This window comes from Cololabis saira, chromosome 17 (genome assembly GCF_033807715.1).
Source record: "Cololabis saira isolate AMF1-May2022 chromosome 17, fColSai1.1, whole genome shotgun sequence".
Lineage (NCBI taxonomy): Eukaryota > Metazoa > Chordata > Actinopteri > Beloniformes > Belonidae > Cololabis > Cololabis saira.
This window is the reverse complement of record NC_084603.1, coordinates 23,078,017-23,102,127: the sequence shown is the minus strand read 5'-3', so window position 1 is coordinate 23,102,127 and position 24,111 is coordinate 23,078,017. Positions and strand designations below refer to the sequence as shown.

At 40.2% G+C, this 24,111-nt stretch overlaps 1 protein-coding gene across 2 annotated transcripts in view; it reads left to right on the top strand.

The window, feature by feature from the left end:
- Positions 1-5,306: 5,306 nt before the first annotated feature.
- Positions 5,307-24,111, top strand: part of LOC133463978 (VPS10 domain-containing receptor SorCS1-like) — a 63,744-nt gene continuing 44,939 nt past the window's right edge. For both annotated transcript variants that reach the window (XM_061745842.1, XM_061745841.1), the window contains exon 1: positions 5,307-6,051. In XM_061745842.1, the coding sequence (XP_061601826.1) occupies positions 5,428-6,051 (624 nt within the window). In that variant the 5' untranslated portion in view covers positions 5,307-5,427. The remainder of the gene's footprint in view (positions 6,052-24,111) is intronic.

Below are 24,111 nucleotides of genomic sequence, written 5' to 3'. Positions count from 1 at the left end.
CTTACTTATCATGTGTGGTTGCGTACCATAAGTGCACAGATGTGACACTATTTCGTCCATCGCGGTTCAAGAGCAGGATTAAATGAATTGCTTAAGGCAGACAAGAGGGATCACTTTTATGGCAGCTGTGTGTAGCCTTTGTGATTTACACATACCCACTGCTTAACAGCTTTGATGGCAGATGTTAGCTTTTAAGTTGAAGCAAAAGGGTGAGATAATGTACTGTGCATCCCTAATGAAGAAACTGTCTTCTCTCATTTTTTTCTAATGCTAATTTCATATGGAACAGTATAATCGAGACAGTTGTGAAAGTGAACCAGACATCAGAGTGGTAAAGACTAATTTCAGACATGGCCTTCTCTTGAATTCTTGTTAATTAAAAACGCAGAAAAATCTAACAACACAGATAGATGTCGCCTTGTTCCTTTGTGTGCTTTTCATACTGCCTGCTCACAAGTTCTCATCATAGGAGCAGAAGCTCAGGGAGCATAACGCAGTTTTGTATTCAGTCGGTGTGACAAGCAGCAAAGCAGCAGCCTTGTTTGTCGAAAGACAATGATACCAGACTTCACTCAGCTAACATGTTGTGCACACAAATGTGCTATACAAGACATCAGTTGTGAAATCAGTCAAATTTAAAGTCTGTGATGAAGTCAAATACGTCCAACAGGATGTTTTTAAAACACCAAAATATGTACAGTTTGAAGGGGAAAAATGCACTGATTCTTAAAATCATTTTCACAGCAAAGAGTATGAATCCATAATTTTTCATGTCTTAGTTTGATAGTTTGTTTCATAAAATCCTGCATGTCGGTTGTAGCACAGTAAATAAAAAAAGTATACCTGTAGTAATTCTTCACCACCGTGCGAAATGATAATTCCTTCTCACAATACCTAAAAAATGTACCACTGAGATACCGAGTAGTGAAGTGTCATTGCTGTAATTTGTGTTTCCAAATATTCCACACATTCCCTGCTGGGGACATGTTAGAAAAGCAAGAAGGACATTGTAGCACCTGTCCTTATTTCTTCACTTTCTTCTACACAGGATGTGGTGTTTCATTTTCTCACTCAAGACAGCCTGCCCCTAGAAAATGTATAATTTGAAGGCAGAAAATGCTGCTCTAACATCTTATACTTCGCTGCATTAATGCTGCTATCACAGAAGTATCAAGTACCTTTGCTAAGGGCAGTCATGCAACTCGATACCATCACAGACCCTGACTTTTAGAACTTTAGCAAATAACAGTCTGGAAAATCCTTTTTGTCTCTGGTCTGGGGCACATGCCATCCCATTTCTTCCAAATAGGATGTGAAATGCTGATTTGTCTGGATATATTACACCTTTCCACTGTGTAATGGTCCAACCAAGGTGCCTTTAAGCTCTGAGATGTTGATGCCACCTCTGGACAAGATGAACTTAAAGCTTCCTTTTCACACAGAACAGTTTTAAGTGGCATTTGTAAATAAAGCTTGATGAAAGATTCTCCAAATAATCGTTTGCCCATTCTGTCAGCTATTGATGAATGGAGCTCCTTAATGCACATTTCATGCTAATTTAATGCAGAAACTCAGTTAATATCAAGAGGTTCATACCTTCGATTTTGATAGTAAAGAGCATTTGGGTATGCTTATATGTGTGTTACTTTTTTATTTTTTTTTATTTTACACAAATAGAAAAGTAATGCTCAGTTTCTTCCACTTATCAGGATTGATATCAGCTAAAATCTGGGATACAAAATTCAGTATCTGTATTGGAATAAAGACTGAAAATGTTGGATTTGTGCATAATACAAACATTGATTCCTGTTACATTTCAAAATAAAGTCACCCAAAGTCTACAGAAATGTATAACATTAACAGATCCAGTTCAGCGGAATGCTCTTCCTGGCTTGACTAATTTGTAATGTTCATTGTGACAAGACTAATAGGTTTGGTACCCAATCAGGCTTGTTATCAGTTAACTTCATTTACCTCATCTGTACATCAGACGTTAGTAGAAATGTGAAAGAATCAGGGCTAAAATAAATGTCAGCCTTTCAAGTCCTGGGTTCCTCTGGTTGAACTGTGCGATGATCATTGACATTTTAGATCTATATCTCTATACAGGTTGAAAAAAAATGAGAAGTAAAGAAGTTGTATCACACTTACACAGTCATCAACTACTTTCTATAAGAGGTGATATTCATTGTGGTGGTCAGAATGCTTTTGGTTTGCATTCTAGTGAAGACTTAAGTTTTTTAGTCACTCTTTTACATGATTGAAATTCTCAGTTAAACATCAATCTGCATTATAGACTGGTTTCCCCTTGTCTGGTGGGGGCTAACTGAAACAGATTGAGACAGCTCCTGCTCGCTGCATCACTAATGGCTGGCAATGAAAGACGTCTCTGTGCGGTTGACCCGTATGTGGAACAGGATCACGTCGCAGCTCAGAGCGATGAGGAGAACACAGCTCAATACAGGGAGTCTCTTTGGCATCAGTCACCAGTCAACAGCATCCTCATCCTATTGACTAAATGTTGCCCAGGAATAGAATCTAATCACAGGGTTTGAACAGGCTCTAGTTCTCTTAATGGTTTACCATTAACTGACTGGAACAAAGCCCAACGTGTAGGGAAATATAACACCATAATCAGGGCTTCTGCCCTGCATGCCAATAATGGGCTCTCAAGTACAGCCAGAGCACTTGCATAGTTGCAGAGATCTGAGGATGTTTCCAGTGAAAATAATTACTTATTCACCTCTACTTTGAATTCACCTCATTATTTTCTGTCATACTAGTCCCCATTAACCTGCGAGGACCCTAGAAAACAGAAGCCAAAATCTGGGGAAAATGTATTTTCTCCCTTTAGCTGTGTTGGATGATGTAGGAGAGCAGCCTAAGTGAGACAATTTTCTAAGCCATTTTGCCAGCAGGCCAGCAGAGTCATTACCTGGATGGCATAATTGACAGTGAATGTAGACAATCTTGTTAATTGATTACCCAGACCTGTGTTAATAGAAAATGCAGTCTCATTGTATCAGAGGCCCCTCTGTGCATAACATTTCTTTACACGGACACGCACTGGAGATGCGGTTTCTAAACTAGCCTATTCCTGACAGATTTTGTTGTCTGAGGAGCTCTGTTGCAGTTTTAATCTTGTAAGATGACTATTGAATATTTAATTGTGACATAATATTTGCCATTTAAAAAAAACAACAACAAAAAAACAACAAATAGTGCCACTTTCTCCTGCAGAAATAACTTAAAGGGGACCTATTATGAAAAACAGTGCTGCATGCTGCAACCCCACGCCCGGCGCACAGATCCGCTCCGGAGCGCATCCTGTGCGCATCGTCGGTTACCGGTGATCAAACCGACAGATTTGCCTGAAAATCTCGGAGGGTGAAGCTGGTCCAGCCTGGGACGGACCCCCGAGGACCCAGCTCCCAAACCACCCGGGAACCTGGATGATTTAACCCGGATCCGCTCCGCCGCGGCGCCGCGTCCGACTGGCTGAAGGATGGACCGCTCCAGCCGGGGAGAGATCTGGTTGTGGGCGTGGTTTCAGCAGCGGAGGCTGAACCTATGGAAATCTGCTCCTGTCGTTACGTAACGACAGGAGCAGATTCTAATCGGCTCAAAAAAAACCACGTGACACTGGGGGACTCTGTCTGGCGGGGGTCAGAGAGCTTGCAGAATTTCATGGTATTTTGTCTCCCCTGTGCTGGCAGGGTGAGGGGAGACCACTTTATATATGTTAAAACAAGAAAAAACGTGTTTTTCATAATAGGTCCCCTTTAACATATAAAGTGGTCTCCCCTCAGCCTGCCAACTCAGAGAAGGAGGAAAGCAACCAAATTCTGCAGTGTCTGTACAGCCGCCCGGATGAGCCATCCAGTGTGATGTGACTTCTACGAGCCAATAAGATTCTGCTTCCTTTCGTTACGTAACCAAAATGCAAACCACGCCCACAACAAAATACCGTGTCCTAACTACATGCGAGCGTCCGACTATCGCGTCGCACTGCGTGACATCGGACGCTCTCTGTCCATCTCCCTCCAGCAGCTGCCACTTTATTGAGGTTTTTGTAGTGAAATGAGGAGGTATCATAGAGATAACTTCTCATTTCAACTAAGGCCACGTTTACACGTAGCCGGGTATTTACAAAAACTGTTATTTTCCCCTCTCCGTTTTCAAAAATATCCTTGTTTACACGGACCCGCATGGAAACGCTGTTAAGGTCATGCCAGCCAATCAGAATCCTGGAAAAACATCAACAAATGACACGTGTAACTTCCAGTTAAGGCTGATTTATGGTTCCGCGTTACACCAACGCAGAGCCTACGGCGTAGGGTACGGGCGACGCACACCGTACGGCGCGCATCGCCGCGTACCCTACGCCGTAGGCTCTGCGTCGATTTAACGCGGGACCATAATTCAGGCTTTACTTCCAAGACGGAACGAGAGTCTGAGAGAATTTAAAACAGGTAAAATAAAAGAAAATATTGACGGTGGCCAAACAAATTGTAAACACAGGTCGCACTCATGACGCTGCTGGTGACGTTTCTGTCGCATAATGTGACGTAAATCTCCGTTTTCCTCCGTTTTCTCTGTTTAGACGCAAACGTGAAAACTGAGTTTTTGAAAATCTCCACTTTGGCCGGAGTTTTCAGAAATGATCGTTTTTGGTGAGTTTGAGCTCCGTTTTCGTGTAAACGAACGGCCAAAACGCATGAAAACGCCTCCGTTTTTGCCCCGTGTAAACGGGGCCTAACTGGATCAGCCGTTCCTCATCCGTGACCGTTTCCTACAGCGCTTTCAACCGGCTTTCAGCGCGAGCGACAGGAAGAAAATATACGGTAAGCAGGGCGTCCGACAAATGTTCAGCTCAACGGCGTGCCGCGTCGCGCTTCGTAGCGATGTATCGCGTCATTCAGGCAGCCAATCAGCACAGTGCCTCATTATCATAGCCTCCCCGCCCCCTTAAAATCCCACATAGATAATGAGGTTAGAGAATGGGAAGATAAAGACATGGCTCAGAGGCTGAATTTCTAATTTATTTAGCAAAAAACAATCAAAAGCTTGTTTTTAAGACATTCAAGGCCTGTTTAAAATAGGTATTATATGCCATAATAGGTCCCCTTTAAATGTTGATTCCTTAGTTTATGTGTCTGTATGTATTTGTTTATTTGTGATCCAGGTTGAAATGTGTGTGTGAGGCCCCCCGCTCCCCTCTGTGCAGGACTCAGCCTGCAGCTCCTCCTCTAATGCATCGTGTGCATCACTACTTGGGAGCATTTGTCCGCGCGCTGCCGCACCTCCCTACAGTGCAACCACGGACTCCTCAGGTGATTACATAAAAAAAAAAAAAAATTAAAAAAAAAAGCTCCTTTTTCAAAAATGATATGCTTTTAATACGCAGGAAGTCGGAATCAGAGTAGGATGGAGACGCGTCTCGGCCACTGTCTTTTGATGCTTTTCTCTGAGTGGATCCGGCTCTTCATCCTAACTTCCATGCTCGGCGGGGCCAGAGCGGAGGTGAGGTGCGTCCCCTCCTGCCAGCTGCCGCTCAAACTACCGTCCGAGCTGGATTTGGCCAATTTCGGCGCGGCTCCTGCTGGGGAATTTGTTGGATTTGGTGAGGGGTCGCTCACGACCCGCGGGGACGACGGGTACGACGTTGCGGAATTAACATCGAGCGAAGAAAGTTCACTGAAAGTAGAGCCGTGGTCAGGGGAGAACCAGCCGGGCGGTCCGCAGAGGGACGCGTTACGAGACGCTCCAAAACTTTCCCGTCCTCCCGATAATGTGACCGGCGACGGGAGAAATGTCCAAAACAGTGACACGGCGGTGGTGACCGAGGACGGACATTGGGGCAGCAGTGGGACGCGGAACCTGCGAAGTGCCAGGAGCGCAGAGACTTGGTCCGAATTCGGAGCCGAGGGCGTGGACGACGCTCCGGTTCCGGACCAGGAGGAGTTTCGGCTCACAAGTTCCACATTTGCGCTCGCCGGGGACACGGCGCACAACCAGGCCATGGTGCACTGGTCCGGACAAAACAGCAGCGTAAGTAAGCCCACTTTGGTGCGCTCCACTTTTACGCACGGGCATCTTTTTGACGCAGTGTGGTCATCCCTCAAGGCTGATTTATGGTTCTGCGTTAAACCGACGGCGTAGGGTACGCGGCCCCGCGCAGCCTACGCCGTAGGCTCTGCGTTGGTGTAACGCGGAACCATAAATCAGCCTCACTCACTCACTCTCTCTTTCACACACCTCTTGTGAGGTATATGAGTCATTTTGGAGCGTCGGTTCTGGCCGGTTTAAACGTGACAGAGATGAACACCGAGACTGCTGAGAGCCTGCAGAGCTTGAGGGTCTCAATCTGGTGTATCTGTCCACCCTCACCCTCCCACTGTCTCTCATGCCCACACACACACACACACACACACACACACACACACACACACACACACACACACACACACACACACACACACACACACACACACACACACTATCAGCGGAAATTTCATTTCACTGTTTGGAGGGGAACAATATACAGAAACATATTTCAAGAGGAAATGCTGAGAGGGACGGGCTGCTGACAGGAAAGTCATCATCATTCAGAGCCCCTGTCCCTAGTGCTGGGACTGACTCTTCTCACACTGAATTTGAGCCGAGATTGTCTGAAAATAGACATAAAAGTTGATTCCAATTCTCAGAACTACTGAATCCTACACAATAAATCAGCAAAACATTAATATGTGTTTTATGATTGTAAATGTGAAAGGGATTATTATTTAATGACTGATAAATGGCCAACAAACTCACATGAGATTCCTTGCTTCTCTGTGGTTGTCTTTGTCTCTTTGAACTGAACCCAGATCTGTTCTCAGTGTTGCTTTCCTCCTACACCATTATGACATATTTTCCTCAGCGTTTCACTCTTTTCTTATTAAGATTTTATCAAACTGTCTTTGATATTACTGGGGACAGTCAACTGACAGGGCATTTTGGTGCACACAAAAAGATTGTCTCTTTCTCTTTCTTCTGCTTCTTTTAACTGACCTCGTTGCAACTCAACATAGACACAAACACATAATTTAATACAGTGGAAGGAGAAACAACACTTCTTGATTGAGCCAAAGCCAATAATTAAGGTTTAGTCTCTCAATGAAGCAAATGTTTAATTAATTTGGTTGGTGTCTTAAAGTCCCAAACACAATGTAACCAACCTGTAACTTGATCAATATTTTAACTTATTAGGTTGTGTTTCATTGTTAAATTCTATTTGAAATCATATACAAATACTACTCAGCCATGTAGTATGGAGTAAGAAAGAAAAAGCATGCTTACAAATTGACCATTAACGTTAAGTTCATGTAAAGATTATTGAAGAGAAACATTATTATAGTATATTAAAGACAAGGTGTAGGTATGAAGACAAAATCGTTTCCAGGTGCATGGATACAAATCTGGCCTTCCGATTAAAGATTAAGCAAGTATTGGATCATTTTAGTTGTGGGTGAGGTTTTATCTGTTGATAAGAAACGTAGACACGATCGGATGCACCTGGTGTATTGATATACAAGTAGGAGCCTTGTTAGACATAAAGCACAGGCCCACATCTCCCCCAATAGTTAAGCATTGATGAATATTTTAGAAATAAAAGTTAAATGTAAGATTCCTGTAACAACTGCTCCCTCATCAGGGACATAGATCTCTCCTGTATTTCACCAGTCTCAATTTGATTCTTGGCTCTGCAATGACAGTTCATACAGCTCCCTCTCTTTCTTTATTCCCAGTTGTCTGCATATATTTTCATGGTTACAGTTTTTGCCTATTGCTTACACACATTTTGCTAAATTTGGCTCATTGTGTAAAAACTCTACACACAAGCAAATAAGACACAACACTGGGAAATAAACCATCAGCATTTATGTCAAATTTGGAAAAACCTGAAAGCCACATATACTGTTTCTGCATTCTATCTTGCAACAGAGGTTGCTTTTTTTTGTGCATGGGTGTGTGTGAGTGTGTTTCCTACACCAGCCCTCTTGACAGTCTACCATATTTTATTGACCCCTAAAAAGAATAATCAGATTCTGTCAAAGAATCTGACAGTGGCAAATGAAAGAGCAGAAAAGAGAAGACAGTAATGGGTGCAGCTTGGTAACTATGTGATGTGTTGTAGCGTATTTGAATGAGTGTGTAAGATGTTGTGTTGGAATAAAAAGATATACACTTTAACGTATTACAGAGATGTATATAAACAGGAAAGAACAGACAGCGAAGGGGAGGAACATTCCATGTTTAGATGTATAGTTTGTGTGTGGAATGCGTTTATAGGCCTGTGAGTATATTGAAAGGCCATGGCAGGACCCTGGAGACAAGGGCTGTGATAAGGCAGCCCCACCAAGGGCAAACGACCCAGCAGACTCCCTACCAGAGCAGCCCGGCAGCAGTGGCAGCACCGCCACTCCCACTACCCATCTGCCGCCAATCAGACAAAAGGGAGAAAAGATGGCAGAGAACGAAAAACCAGATCAATATTACCAACCCTGGAAGGGCAAAGATGGTCACCACCCCAGGGCCACCACCTGGTGGGACAACAGAGGGGAGGGACAACCAACACCCAAAGGCGGCAAAGGGCCAGCTGCAGCGCCCCCCGAGACACCAACAATGTGTCCACCTAACAACTGGTCAACGCAGCAGCCCCGCCGGAGGTCAACCCATGGACGAGCCGATGCACGCCCTGGCCGCTCTAAAGACCCGGACAGCAGGGACGCCACCAAACAACCCAGGAATAGAGTTAGAACGTTTTTACAGAATTATTGTTATCATTATCCATCCATCCATCCATTGTCTGCCGCTTATCCGTTCCCGGGCCGCGGGGGCAGCAGTCTCAGCAGAGACGCCCAGACTTCCTTCACCCCAGACACTTCCTCCAGCTCTTCCGAGGGGAGTCCGAGGCGTTCCCAGGCCAGCCGAGAGACATAGTCTCTCCAGCGTGTCCTGGGTCTTCCCCGGGGTCTCCTCCCGGAGGGACATGCCTGGAACACCTCCCTAGGGAGGCGTCCAGGAGGATCCGGTACAGATGCCCAAGCCACCTCAGCTGACTCCTCTCAATGTGAAGGAGCAGCGGCTCGACTCCGAGCTCCTCCCGGGTGACCGAACTCCTCACCCTATCTCTAAGGGAGCGTCCAGCCACCCTGCGGAGGAAACTCATCTCGGCCGCTTGTATCCGCGATCTCGTCCTTCGGTCACTACCCAAAGTTCATGACCATAGGTGAGGGTAGGTGCGTAGATTGACCGGTAAATCGAGAGCTTCGCCTTTTGACTCAACTCCTTCTTCACCACGACGGTCTGGTACATTGACCGCATAACTGCGGACGCTGCACCGATCCGTCTGTTAATCTCCCGCTCCATCGTTCCCTCACTAATGTACAAGACCCTGAGATACTTGAACTCCTCCACCTGAGGCAGGACTTCTCCACCCACCCGGAGAAGGCACGCCCCCCCTTTCCCGGTGGAGAACCATGGCCTCGGTTTTGGAGGTGCTGATTCTCATGTTCTCATGTTATCATTATGTTGTTTTGAATTTCTTCTTCAATTAAAACAGTGGTTCCCAAACCTTTTCTGGTGGGCCCCCTTTGGTTTATGAGATTTTTTTTTGCCTACAACTTACGTGTAACTTAGTGATCTTAGCTTGACAGTTAAGTTTTATAGTTAAGATTTAATAGCTGAAGAATTAGTTTTATCCAAGATAGCTATTTTACTTTCAGCCTGCTAGCTGAGTAAACAAGGCAGGTGGCTTTACTGTGACACTCAACATAAGCAGGGGAGATTGAGGTTCCCTGAGCTAAATTAGGTTATATTAGTGATGCACCGATTGTTCGGTAACCGAAATTGTTCGGCCGAAAATGGCAAAAAAACCCGTTCGGTGGAATAAGTGGGAAAAAAAAATGTAATATAAGGAAATAGACTGGCCGCTCCGTAACTGGTGCGCACCACATAAATCGTTGGCCAACCAAAAACTAACCACATAACGCTCCCGTAATGGTTGCGCACCACATAAATCGTTGGCCAACCAAAAACTAACCACATAAGAATTTAACTAACATTCACCAGCAGGTGGAACCAAAACAACATAAATCAATCTATTACAGGTGCGTTTAGATGACGAATTCAAACAGCGAAGAGCATGGAGTGAAGTGGTGCGGTGCAAACATGTCAGCAGTGTGGAAGTTTGCAATGAATGTTCTGCTCAAATATCTAGAGGGGGCACATCTGCAAAGTCTTTCAGCACTACAAGTTTGATTTATAATTTGAAATGATAAAAAACCCTGAGCGCTTTAATGCATTTTTATTGTTTTAAGGCCTATGTTACAATGTTCAGTCAGTTAAGCCTAACGTAAGCTCAAAGATGGCCAAAAAATGTATTTTGCTAATTTATTTATTTTAAGTTATTGTTCTTTGCTGGTATAATGTCTGCTGGAATATTTAGGAAATGCTGGGAAATTAGAAAAATGTTCAGTTTTTTATGTTCAACAAATCTTTTCTACCTTGTAATTTTGTAAAAGATTTTTTTCTTTTAAAAGCATGCCTAAATCAAATTTATTTGATTTATGCAATGGTGAAAAAATTGGCAAAATAAATGAAAAACTGCGAAGAACCATGTTCGGTATTGTTCGGTATTCGGCCAAGTGTTTATTATTATTTTCGGTTTCGGAAATTTTCATTTCGGTGCATCACTAGCTTATATATTATCTGCACTAGTTACCACTTTCTTGATGCTTTCCCTTTTTTTTTTTTGCTCTTCCTGTTTTTTTTTTTTGCCTTTTGTATCTTACTACCAGATGGATTAGCTTCTTTTCATATGGATACACCTGCTCTCATCACGTTTGTATACGTAAGACGCAGCAAGAGCGAGATGTAGTGGCACTGGCAGGGCTGCCCCTTTAGTTTTCTGCTGCCTGGTTAAAACCAATTTTAACCAAACTGACTAATCCAAAGGTTGGGAGAGTGTCTGTGATATTGTGCCAGGCAGTTTTGACTGGTGTGAAGTCCCATATACTGTAGCATGCAAGTAGGTGCACATTATTGTGTCTTTAAAGCCCATTTTAAACATTTTCCCCAGTGAAGTTTGCCCTGTGAATTACTTTGTATTATATAAGTTGTAAATTTGCATTGGTGGTAAAAATTTACTTATTTTTACAAATTCAGGGCCATAAATCAGTATTAGAGGTAAACTCTAGCTCTTGAACCTTGAAATTTGAGTTAATTCTGAAATCAGTGGAGGTAAGTTTGAGGTTAGGTGTTTTACTGTTCATTTGTGCCTGAACAGAAGATTTGTTCTGAAAGTATTCTTGATCCTGATTTTCTCCAATGTCATATTTCTGTACAAGGTGAGAGAACGTAACCAGTGTGTTGTTTTCATAGATGTGTGTAAGATGCGTGATGCCCTTACTGCTCCATAATGACAGATTTGACGGTTTCCTGTTTATTGGGGGGGTTTATTAGGCAAAACTGTGGTGTTGGTTATTCGGTGAAAATTCGCACCGGGTTGTCAGACTTGTGGCTATTATTGTGGCTATTATTGAATATTTATATTTTTGAAGCAGGGGTGACTAGTAATAAAGCGGCTTATCAATGTCAAATCTGAGATACTGATTTCATTACTAAAATAACTGTTCTAGTTCTATCCAGGAAATATTACACTGATTTCGAGTTATCCATTTATAAACATATTGGAGTTTGTTTGCAAGGATGTAATGGAGGAAGTTCGGGGCCTCCAGACCCGCTTTTAATTTAGATTTTTGTAGCATTGATAATTTAATTACATCCTTTTTGTTTTTCCAATAATACTGTGAGACCACTGAATCTAGAGATTTAAACCAAGAGAATGAAGACTTGATGGGGATCATTGAGAAAAGATAATTTACTAAGGCCAGTATGGTAATTTTTACTGTGGCAATTCTGCCGACAAGGTTTATTGGTAAGCTCATCCACCGTTTTGAGTTTCCTTCTATTGTTATTAAAAGTGGAATTAAGACCAACTGACTGACAGTTTAGGAGTGATGTTAATTGTCAAATATTTTAAATTGCCTGTACTAAAAGAGAGGTGCAAGGTTGAATGCCACATCCCAGCTGCTAGGGTTCAGTTGTAGTGTGGTGGACTTAGACCAGGTAATAGTGTAATCTGAGATATTGGAGAAGCAATTGAAAAGTTGAGGGTTTGGAGAAGCTATGTTGACAGGGTTTTTTAAGTACAGGAGGCTATTGGCAGTATATAAGCTGATTTTATGAATTGCATCTCCTGTGTTTATTCCCCAAATTTTACACTTTTGACATATGGCTGCTGCAAGAGGTTCTATAAAGATGACAAATAAAGATGGGGAAAGTGGACATCATTGCCTTGTACCCCTGTGGAAAGTGAAGTGCTGCGATAGTAATCCATTTGTGGTGACTGTTGCCATCGGTGATGTGTAAAGAATGCTTATCCACTGACTGAATGATTTACCAAAGCAAAAGTTTATAAGTGCTCGAAAAATAGAATTTCACATCAAATCCTTTTTCAGCATCCACTGGGAAGATGGCTGTTGGAGTGTTTGCGATGAATGAAGAATTAAATGGTCTGCGCAGGTTATTGGGAGGTGTCTGCCTTTAATGAAGCCTGTTTGGTCTGCGTGGACGATAAGTGGAGTTATTTTCTCTATTCGTAGATCTAGCACCGTACTGATAATTTTTGTCTACATCTTTGCCAGGTTTTAATATTAAAGAAATCATAGCTGTGTTCATTTCTGTAGGGATTTTTGACTTTTCCATAATTTCTGCTGTCAATCAGATAAATATGGGTGCTAGGATATTCCACAAGTGCTTAAAAAATTCTGCGGGGAAGCCATCTGGTGATTTGCATATGTTGGAGTGTTTTATTGAGTTCTGTTAGAGTCAGTATGATCAATTTCCTTTGCTTGGTCTTATGTATTATCAGTTTTTACTACATTTGGTTTATTTGTAGATTAATACAAGTTTATATAATAGATCCTGAATTGATCGTTATCGATCGTTGATCGCTTTGGGTTCTTGAACAATGTCTCCTGTTGAGTTAACAACTGTGGAAATGATTGGTTGTGGTTGATGCTTGATTTTTTTCCCTTGTTTCTCTTAATCTAATTGGCCAGATACTTGCCAGATTTATTGTTGTACTCAAAATGTTCATGTTTAACTCTTTAAATAAGAAATCTAGTCTTGTTTAGGTTATCATTGAACTGTAGTTTATACTTTTGCAGCTCAGACTGAATTTGAGGTGTTGGGTTATTATCGTTTATAGTTTCTAATTCTTTTCCAAGCTACTTTCTTCTTGTTATTCCTTCTTTTCTCATGGGAGGAATATGAAACGATCTGTCCTCTTAGCACAGCTTTGCCTGTTTCCCAAAGAAGTGATGGAACTATTTCTGGTGAATCATTCATTTCAGGGAAGGATGCCCACTTTGTTTAATTGTTTTTGAAGATGGGTAGTTATACATTTTACTGCGGTTGTTAGATTTATCCAGTGCAGGATTGAGTACTCTTTTAAAAATCTCCACCTATAATCATCGTAGATTCAGATGAGTTGGAGATAGCTTTAAAAAAAAAGTATGACAAAAGATGAATCATCGTTCTTTGCTCCATAAATGCTGGCTAGAGTTATTGTGTTGTTGTCTGTTGTTATATGAATAATTATGAATCGCCCCTCAGGATCTGCGATTTTATCATTATGGATACGGTATATGTGATTTTTTTTGTAAATTAAAATTGCCACTCATCTTTGCCTTGAATTGACGTAAGCAGCAAATACAGTATGTGTGACTGAATTGTCAATAATTTTTGGAGGTCTGATTTAGTGTTTCTTGTAGAAGATATATGCTGGCCTGCAATTTATTTGTATAATTAAATATTTATGTTAATTTTATATGTGTATTAATTCCTGGGATGTTAGAACTTACAAACATAATTGAGTTCATAACGTTTTGTCTGATTTTCGTAGCTGCGTGACTCATGGAGATGTACTGTATATAAAAGCCTGAGAATCCGCTTGTGTGAGCATTTGGACAAATGCTTGGCGTAATGTGTGTGTATGAAAGACAGAGGTGTGTTTTCTGGTTGAATAAATCTATTAAAGAATAGAAAAGAGAAAATATGAGAAACCAAGTGGATAGAAACACAGAGAAGAGGAGAAATAAACAGAACAGTCAAACAAACACATCATATATAGAAAAAGGACATCCACATTTTAAAACAAAACTAAAGAGCGAGGATGGAGTTTCACTTTTGAAACCAAGGTGCAGTACTATGCATCAAAAGGATTACACCTCTCTTTCTTTCTCCTCCAGTATTCTACTCCTCTTTTCCAACAAAATCCAATTGAATGAACAATAGGCTCCATAAATTTATACTATTTGCAAAAATTATTTCAATATTCCGTTTAGCATGGTGGATTCCCCTGCAGTGAATGGGAGCTATACAGAAACTGTTTTGACATAATAGCCATCATTCTGTTTATCTTCTCACCTGGTTCGGCTCACGTGCTTTATCTGCCGACTCCATCCTATTCTCTCTCTTTCTCATGACCTCTGGCCCCCCTCTTTTCCTCAGTGTGCTGTCAACATAAAACCAAACATGATTAGTCTAATTAGATGTATAAATGTGTCTTTGTTCTTTTATGCCAGTATTCTGATAGAATATTGTTTAACCTCTGTCTCCTAAACTGTGATTTACTTGTCTGTCCACTTTTTTTTTAAACATACAGTACCTTCCTGAACAGTGAGGGTTAAAATCCAATATGTTGACTCATTGCGTTGTTCGTAAATTAATTATACAGTAAAAAACAATTCTGTCAGAATTTGAAACGTTGTGACAACCTCTGCTAAAATAATGAAGTACATAAGTTAGCTGCAGCAGCTCAGGCAGAAAGGCGAGGCAGAGCCAGAGTCAACATGAACCATTCATCACTATAATCTCTGACTTTATTGTGTAGCTGAGTTTGCTACTTACTTAAGTTGTCGTGTCTTGTTATCATGCTGCAATAAAAGATGTTCCATCTTGAACTGCATCTAAAAAGTATTTCTTTGCTGCACTCCTGTTGTGTGTTTCAAGCTGTGTGCCTAGGCCAAATCCATCTGACTGCTATGTGTCCCACTATCATGCAACAATGGTGTGTACATTGCTAGGCATGATGCACTTCTCTCCAGAGACTCAGGCAGCCGGCCCCTCATTTCATCTTTTGAGTTCGGGTGCATTATTTGACAGTCTGAATTATGACGAGCTGGAAATGGAGACTACTGGATATTCTCTGAGGACCAAGCCAATATGAAGAATCAGAAGGGGTTGGCATGATCATGTGAAACTAGCGGCTTCACTGGGTCGTGGCTTCCTCTTTTTTGGGAAGGGATAGAGGGTTGGTGGGTTGATTATCTAAGATCCCCCCCCTACAATGCTCCTTCAGTCTTAACTAAAACAAGGGAATTGTGGATCCTGAGCTGCCATCCTACTACTATTACTAGTACTTAGGGCTGTTCGATTTTGCCCAAAAATAAAATCTCGATTTTTTTCTCTCAAAATCCGATTTTCGATTACGATTACGATTATTTTGTGAATTGACAAAAGGCAAAGAAATTATTTCAAATATGCTGTTTTTTTATTGAACATTTGCCCCATTGGGCTTTAAGTGCAAACTTTGCTCTTATTAAATCAAAAATGAATGAATAAAGTGCAAAACTCTGTAAAATAAGTTGAAAAAAAGTTTAAACAAATATAATAAAATATAAAGTTTTATCTCTGAAAAAAAAAATCAGCAAATCAGCACTTGCAAACATACAGTAAGTTATATTTCCAATTAAATAAAACAAGACATTTTCTAATTAAACTAAACTGGGTCTTTGCATGCTAAATAATAATGCAACCCATGAAGGAGGTAGAGGTGTGTAATGTCAGTCATTACATTTGCTATTCACATTTGCAAGTTTTTTGCAAGGAACACGAGCCAGTCTTCCGCATCTGGCTTGAGGGATGCCCGGTGGCATGTTACAACGCCCCCTCCTACACTAAAGAGCCTCTCCGATGGGGCACTTGTCGCAGGTATTGAGAGGTATTTCCATCAATCATTAATATGGTATCAATCATTAATATGTGTGCAGACAAGGTTAAAAAAAAATAAAAAAAATTGAAAAATCTATTTTACGATTTTCACATTTTAACATCGTTCTAATTACATAATCGCGATTACGATTTAAAATCGATTAATCGAACAGCCCTACTAGTACTACTGTCATTTAGCAGACGCTTTTATCCAAAGAAACCTACATCAGAGAGAACAACACAAGCAAGAAATTACATGGGACGGTACAGTATGGATAAGTGCTGGTCAGTCTGCTGTTGGACACAGGTGCTGCCATGCCAGTGCTAGAATTTTTTTTGTGTTCCCTTCCCACCCAACACAACAGTACTTTTATACAAGAAAGCTACGTCTTAAGAAACCATCCTCTAAACGATTTCCAACTCTGCACATTGCCATCCACTTTATTGTTTATTGATTCCATAATTTGGCAAATGGTGGTTAAATGTAAAGTAGAAGTTTAAATTTAATGTTCTCTTTTAAAATGAAATAACATCATCTCCCTCTTTTGTCAGTGTTTGATTTACTCAAATACTCACATGAAGCTCTTTCTCGTGTCTACTTTCCTTTTATTTGGTCAGTTATGTGCAAGAGGATTAAACCTATACTTCTCTTTGGGCTGTTATAGAAAAATGGGTGTTGCGCTCGAATGTTGGAATAGTAATAATACAAAAATGTTATGTCGTAATGCCCTGTATTTTATGTTTCGCGCTTTGAATACAAACTGTAAAGGATTTTGAAAAAAAGAGGAATGCGAAAATAAAGAAGCATAACATTATCACAAGAACACAGATAGAAAAACATTTCAAGTTAAATTATAATTTAAAGCTTGATGACGAATTTTGCTTAAAAATGCTTACTGAAGTTGCCTCTAAAATACCCAAGCAGGATTTTACAATTTCTTTCTCTTTTGAACCTATCTTGAACCTCAAACGATCCTGCGTGGATGATGTGAGTCAATGTGAGGGCACTTAAAACAACAGGAGTCTTCTATGTTGCATGGCCCTGCTCCATTTAGAGCAACATATAGTATAAGATGAAAAATGTCAACACCCCTTTTAAAAGAAACGTCACATTCAAATAAAACCAAAATCATTCTGTGCTTTTTCATTAAGGAGCACAATAAGAATTTCTTTTGACAGAATCTCCTGTCTTTTTTTCGCCCACATGTAATGCAAACTGTGTTCCCACACTCATTGTATGGGTATAAATGGCAGGTGGTGACCGAGTGAGCAGATTTAGCAGCTGGATTATTTGCTTTTTACAAAAATGTGTTTATTCTGGTTTTAACAAAGCATTCCCAATCAAGATTTTCTCTGCTGTCCTTGTTATTTCAGAAAAAGTGTTCAATTCAGCTTTGCTGCCTACGAGGTGCATTTATGAGCAGTTACACAAGGAACCATATTTTACCTGATGAATAATAAGAGAAAAGATTTCAATTTCAATTAAACTCATTTCAGTTATTTTTTTGTAACTCAATTCAACTCAATTTTATTTGAATTCAACCAATAACACTTTATTAATTCCCAAAGAGAAATGATATACAAATGATTTAAGAATAATTTGTTTATCTAAATATTTATTAAATGAAAAACTACTGTCACATTTAGCCGACACTAAGTCCATACAAGCAGTTGGCTGCGTTGCTAAACATGGTAGCATGATGATTATGGATGAGGAATTGATAATGGCTAGCCATTGGCTAAACTGACTGTCAATCAATAGTATAATAAATAAATGCAATGCAAGACAGCAGGGTGGATTAGTGGTAAGCACTGTTGCCTCACAGCAAGAAGGTTCCCGGTTCGAATCCCTGGCCAGGCGGGGGTCTTTCTGTGTGGAGTGTGCATATTCTCCCCTCCGGGTACTCCGGCTTCCTCCCACAGTCCAAAAACATGCGTAGTAGGTTAATTGATGATTCAAATTGCCCGTAGGTGTGAGTATGTCTGGTTCTTTGTATATACGTGGTCCTGTGATAGACTGGTGACCTGTCCAGGGTGAACCCCTGTCTCCCCTGTAATGAGCTGGGATAGGCTCCAGCAGACCCCTGTGACCCTGCAAAGGATAAAGCGGGTATAGAAAATGGATGAATGGAAGGATAAATGTACTGCTTTATATAAATTGCCCTCACGTGGTACAAAAAAATATTAATCTCCCTCTGACATTACATTTTTGAGTCTTGTCAGAGGCTTCAAGCAATACTGTGCAACATTTTGTGAATTGAGCTGTAAATGAATGAGCTGACATAGAGGCGCATGCATTTGTTTACCAGGTGAACACCAGTAAAACCTAGAAAGAGCACAAAACTACAAAAGAAGAGAATAATATGTATATGGCTCCTGCTTGTGTTTTTAGTATCGGCTTAAGACTTCATTGTACAACAATTGAATGTGGACTTTACAGTTTTTGATATAGTTTGGCAAGGTAACAGGCAGATATTACAGATACTGGACAGCACAGGCTATTAGGGATTCATACAGTCATCACAATGACTGACAGCTCACAGTCTTGCATACATAAAGTTAGCAAAGTTGTACATTCCAATTACGGTAGTTCATTTTCAGGTAAACCATGAGACTCATGTGAGATGTATATACATATGTATGTGTATATATATATAAATATACAGTATATGTTTGCATGTGTGTGGTTGTGTGTATGTATGTAGGTGAATCTCTCTTTGCCTCATGCAAAGCTACTGCAGTTGATCATTTGCTTTGAGAGATTTCCTTTTCTGTGAGGCATGGCATGTAATTATCTGGACTCCAAGTGTGAAAACCACTGACTCAAATTGTCTTCATTGTTAATTTGTGGATTTCTACACTTTTTCCTCCAGTTTTCTGATTGTTTAATGCCTGTGTTCAATGAGGACACAAGAACGAATATGTGTTGTTTTAAAAGCTTAAGCTTGTAGTGTTTGTCTATAATTGGGATTCAGAGGAAGATCTGATAATATTTTCTTTGAGAATGGCAAGGATGGATAGGATTAAGAATGAGCACATTAAAAGGCACGGCCAGGGCTCGACCCTTGAAGACGGTGTAAGAGAGGCTAGATTGAGATGGTTTGGACACATAAAGAGAAGGGATAATGAATAAACTGACAAAAGGAGGCTGCAGATGAAGCTGCCATGTGGAAGAACGAGAGAAAACCAAAGGGGACATTTCCTGGATGTGGTGGAAGAGGATATGCAGTTGATTCCAAGAGGTTCACATTCTGTGTTCCAAATGGCATACTTTCATAAGTACACTTAAGAACAATGTACACTGTGTACTTACATGCACAACGTGTGAATGACAATGAGCCAGTGCTGTTCTGCTCTTATTGGAAGTGATTAGGGATTAATTTAATCTTTGGTCACTTTATGTAATTTACATTAAATTGTAACTGGTTTGGGTTTTATATAGAGTTTTGAGTCTCATTTGTTGTTTTTTACTTGGTTCTTGAGTCTTGATCTTATAACCTGTTTCCTGTTTATTTAGAAAAAGTTGTTTCTTTTGAGTAATATCTTGCTTGACTTTCCAGTTTCCATTTCCATGATTGTTTGTACTTGCGTCTTGTCAGCTCCATCTCTGAATATTGTCTTGTCTTTCCCCTCCTCCCTGCTGGCCTGTTTGTGGTTCTGTGGTTTGTTCTTAGTTCTGAGGTTCTGCCAAGTTTGTGTTTTCTGTTTGTGTTCCTTTGATTTCTGCTTAACAGTGCTTTTTGTTTAAAGTTCTTTTTATGTTGAAACTCCTGACGCCTCCGTCTCCTGCACTTGGGTCCTGCTTTACTCACCTCACAATGTGAACTCACATTCTTCAATGTGTGCTTGTTCGAAATGGATACGCAAGTGTGCTCAAAGATGAGTGTCACTGCTGCCTCTCTGCCTCCCTGTGGTGTGGACCTACATCTGAAGGGTATTTGACCTTCTATTCTCCAATGACATTCCTTTAACACCAACCAAAAGGGCAAACAAATTATAAACCTCCATCACTTCAAGACACGTCATCAGTCTCTGTTCAGGAAGGATACAGGTGGAAGATGGGTTAAACCAGATTTTGTTAACAATCTAATCAGACCAGTGGTACACAAATGGAACCTTAACTTAATAGTCACATAAGTTAAAAAAACAAGTCTGAACTTGAAGCCTTCCATTACAAAACCTTTCTTACATGATTTAATTTCTTTTTTTTTTATTAAATGGAATCATTTTATTGGAATTTGTTTCTGACATAGTGCTTATCTTATTTTAGCCTGTAGTGCACATCCTGCCAACAATGCTACTTTCTGACCGAACTGGTGATGTTGGTCTTTACAATACTTGACAATGGCACCCTGGGCCTGTCAGACAAAGAAGTATATTAAACTCAGATAGCCTATACCTCGTTTGAGTTATGCAGGTTTGCACGCAGACAAATGTACTATAGAGACATCTACACACACATGATTGATTCAAGAGTTGAAATTAGAAATACAATTAAAATTTACATGGTCATTTATTGGAACTTGTACCAAGATAGAAACCCTTCCCCTATGTTTGGTGCCTACTCACAGACAAATAAATCCAGGTGCAGCCATGTTGCTTTGGACACCTATGGAAGTGCGCCCACTATATGTCAAAGTTAGCTTTGCCTGGCTGAAATATCTGCAGAGCTGCTGTCAGACGTTTACAGCAGAATGTACAGTTTAACATATTAAGTCCATGGTTAAATCAAAAATGACTGTCTTGTGTACCTGAGGCTGGGTTCATTCAGCGTCGGGTGGTTGCTAATTCATCGTTTGGTTGGTTTTCTAAGCATGGTAGTATGATGATTATGAATGAGGAAGTGATACTGAGTGACCATTGGTTGGGCCGAATGACAATCAATCATACGAGAAATAAATTCATTACTGTATATAAATTCTCCTGGTGTGGCCCAAAAATATTTTTTCATGAGTGTGAAATCAAACAACTGAGAACAAAATGTTGTTTTTAACCTGTAAATATGTTGGGTTTTTTTCTGCTATAAAGTTGGACATTTTAATATTGGAGTGAATTGAGATCGACTCGCTTTTGGAGTCAGCCTCTAGTGGCCAGTAGAGGAACTGCAAAGAATCTCTGTTCCACATGAGCCTCAACCTTTAAGGGCCCGATTTACTAAGATCCTAAATAAAGAGTACTAAATTGCGTGTGCACTGAAAAAGTTTGCGCGTGCTGTTGTTGTGTGTTTTGCGGGTGATCAACTAAGATTGCGTGCGCAATTGATAACAGGTGCAAACTGCAGTATTTAAATGAGGTGTTGCGTGTCTTACGGTTTGCGAGCGCAAACTTTGCGCCATGGAGTCTGGATGGAAAGCAGGATATAGTCGCAAGCGCAAAATGAAATTTGACGCGGTGGAGTTACAAATATTAGTGGAAGAGGCAAATAAACACATTCATGAACTACAGCAAAGACATTTAAACATTACCAAAAGAAACGCAATATCGGAGAAAATCTGCGATAGAATAAATGCAGTTATAAGACAAAAAGAACGGCAGATGAGGTTAAAACAGAGTCGGCGGCAGAACAGATCTAATTGGGGGGCACATAATAACCAGCGATGTAAATGCTTAATATGAGTTTGCCATCAACGATCACAGCAAACCAGTTTCAATTACACAACATACTGCAAAATCTCTTTTTAATACACACACACACAAGTGTATTGTGCACCCAAACTGCAAAAAAACAAAAAACAACGACGTACAGGCCACGTCTCTCCCTCCCTCCCTCGCCCTCTCCATCTCTCTCTCATACAACGCATACACATAAAAATGTGAACGGTGAATCTCCAAATTTAATTTGACGAAATTAGACAGACCCAAACATTCCACATTTGCGTTATAATAAACGCCAAGGCTGGCGCCATGAAGTCAATTAAATACATGTCTCACCTTTAGAAGAGTTGCACATCTTAATTTTCCTATTTCACCATAGATCACACTTTGGGAAGCCTTCACGTTTTTACACACGCAAACCTTTAGTAAATCAGGCCCTTAGTTGGATGGCTTTTTGAGCGCACTGTCCGGGTACTTGCAGTGTACAGTATTGTAAATGTAAATACACGTATGCACTCAAAATAGTAAGTGTAAGTCACGAAATACACAATTGGGAATTATCTCTCATATGTGACACATGCATTTTTACTCCCTTCTTTTTTTTCGTAAGATGGGTGATTATAATTTTTATCCTTCCATTTTTTATATCCACTTAACCCAATGCAGGGTCACTGGGATCTGCTGAAATCTATCCCAGCCAACTACTGGTGAAAGGGTGGGGTAGACCCTGAATATTATTTTTGTTATTGTTGTTGTTGTTATTATTATTATGGGGGGGACTTATGTGTTTTGTAACCAATGGTCACAATATGCAGCCCTGGAACTGGTAAATGATTCGTTTATGCGCACCATTGGAGATCAATTATTGGCCTTTGCTTCGTCAGTGTCTGCACAGAAGTGTGAAAATATAGTTTTAAATGATTTGCATGTATTTGTATTGTGATGTGCATATCTGACAGTGTAATTTAAATATATTTAGAATTTTCTGCACTCTTTGGTTTCACATCGGAAAGTATGAATATTATGTTGATAAGATCAACAACATGGTGAAATGAGAAAACGGTAAGAGCGGCAATAAGGTGTTAAGCTGGGGCCAGAAATTCATCATAAGATAAAATTGCATAAGTAAAGTGCAAGGTGGTTTGCTACTTTGTTCTTGCAGTGAATTTGCTCTGTAATATGGATACACATATATTTCCAGGGGTGTTAAAATTAAAAAAAGATGTGGGAATTATATCTCCCTCAAGCAGGAGCTGTAAAGATCTGGCAAAGTACAAAGCTACAGGAGAAACTTAATCAATGCCTGGAGAACATGATACATATCTGCAAAAAAAGAAGTTGCTCTTCTGGCATTTATTATATATTCACTGTTATCTTTATTGTCTGCCAGATCCTTCTAGCTTAGGCTTGATGAAATCCATGATATGCCCAGAGTGGAATCTTGTTGTTGTTGTTGTTTTTGTTTGCTTTCCTTCTTTCTCTTTTGTCTATCCCCTGCCTTTTGGCAGTCAAAGTAAGTACTTTTTTCATGAGGAGACTGAGCTTTACAAGAGATTGCAGGGTGACATCAATCAAATTTATCAAATCAAATTTTTATCATTTTTCCAAGCCCCAATATGGCAATGCATGTGACAAAGAGTAGCATAAAGAACAGGAAAGAGAATAGTAAAACAAGACAAGAATAAAAAAGGAAAAAAAAAGCTGTAGAGAGAGTGGTGTCGAAGCCATCCACTAATATTTTTGCACCATGCCACCAGTGGTGGAAATAAAAATAAATAAATATGTAAATAAATGTGCTGTTCTCAATCACACACAAACTGGTTTTATTTAAGACCTGAATGGAACATCGAACGTAAAGGTACTGGTGAGATGTTGGTACTTTAGGAGATTAATGAGCCATAGTAAGTGGTTTGAGTAGAGGCAATTCAGAAAATATACTAGAACCACCAAATCCAATCTCCAGGGTTTTTGAAAAATGTTAAAGTCCTATATTTCTCTTTTAACTAGCAGTATTTGTTCTGTCAGAGATAACAGAGTCCAGGAAGTACAGTAAGAATTCAGTATCTGAAGTACAAAGCTTGCCTTTCTAAATGAAAAATGTTTCTATAATATTTACTGCATAAATATGCCAAATATTTTCAGCATATACAGTATAAAAACTATGGGAAAAAATGTTCTTTTAAAATGTAATAAGCCCATTTTTTGATGCATCTAAGGCAACAAATGTCCATAACGGTTTTCAAAGTTGCTGTTTGCACTTGGCCCATCCTCCTCGATTCAATGAGCGAAAGACCATCTGTGCCAGTCTCAAGAAAACTTTTAATCAGGACTCTGAGCCTATATTCACACCAATTTGGTTTTAGTTACATTTTAAGATGTCACATTTTGTTGAGTTATGTCGGGTTTCCACAT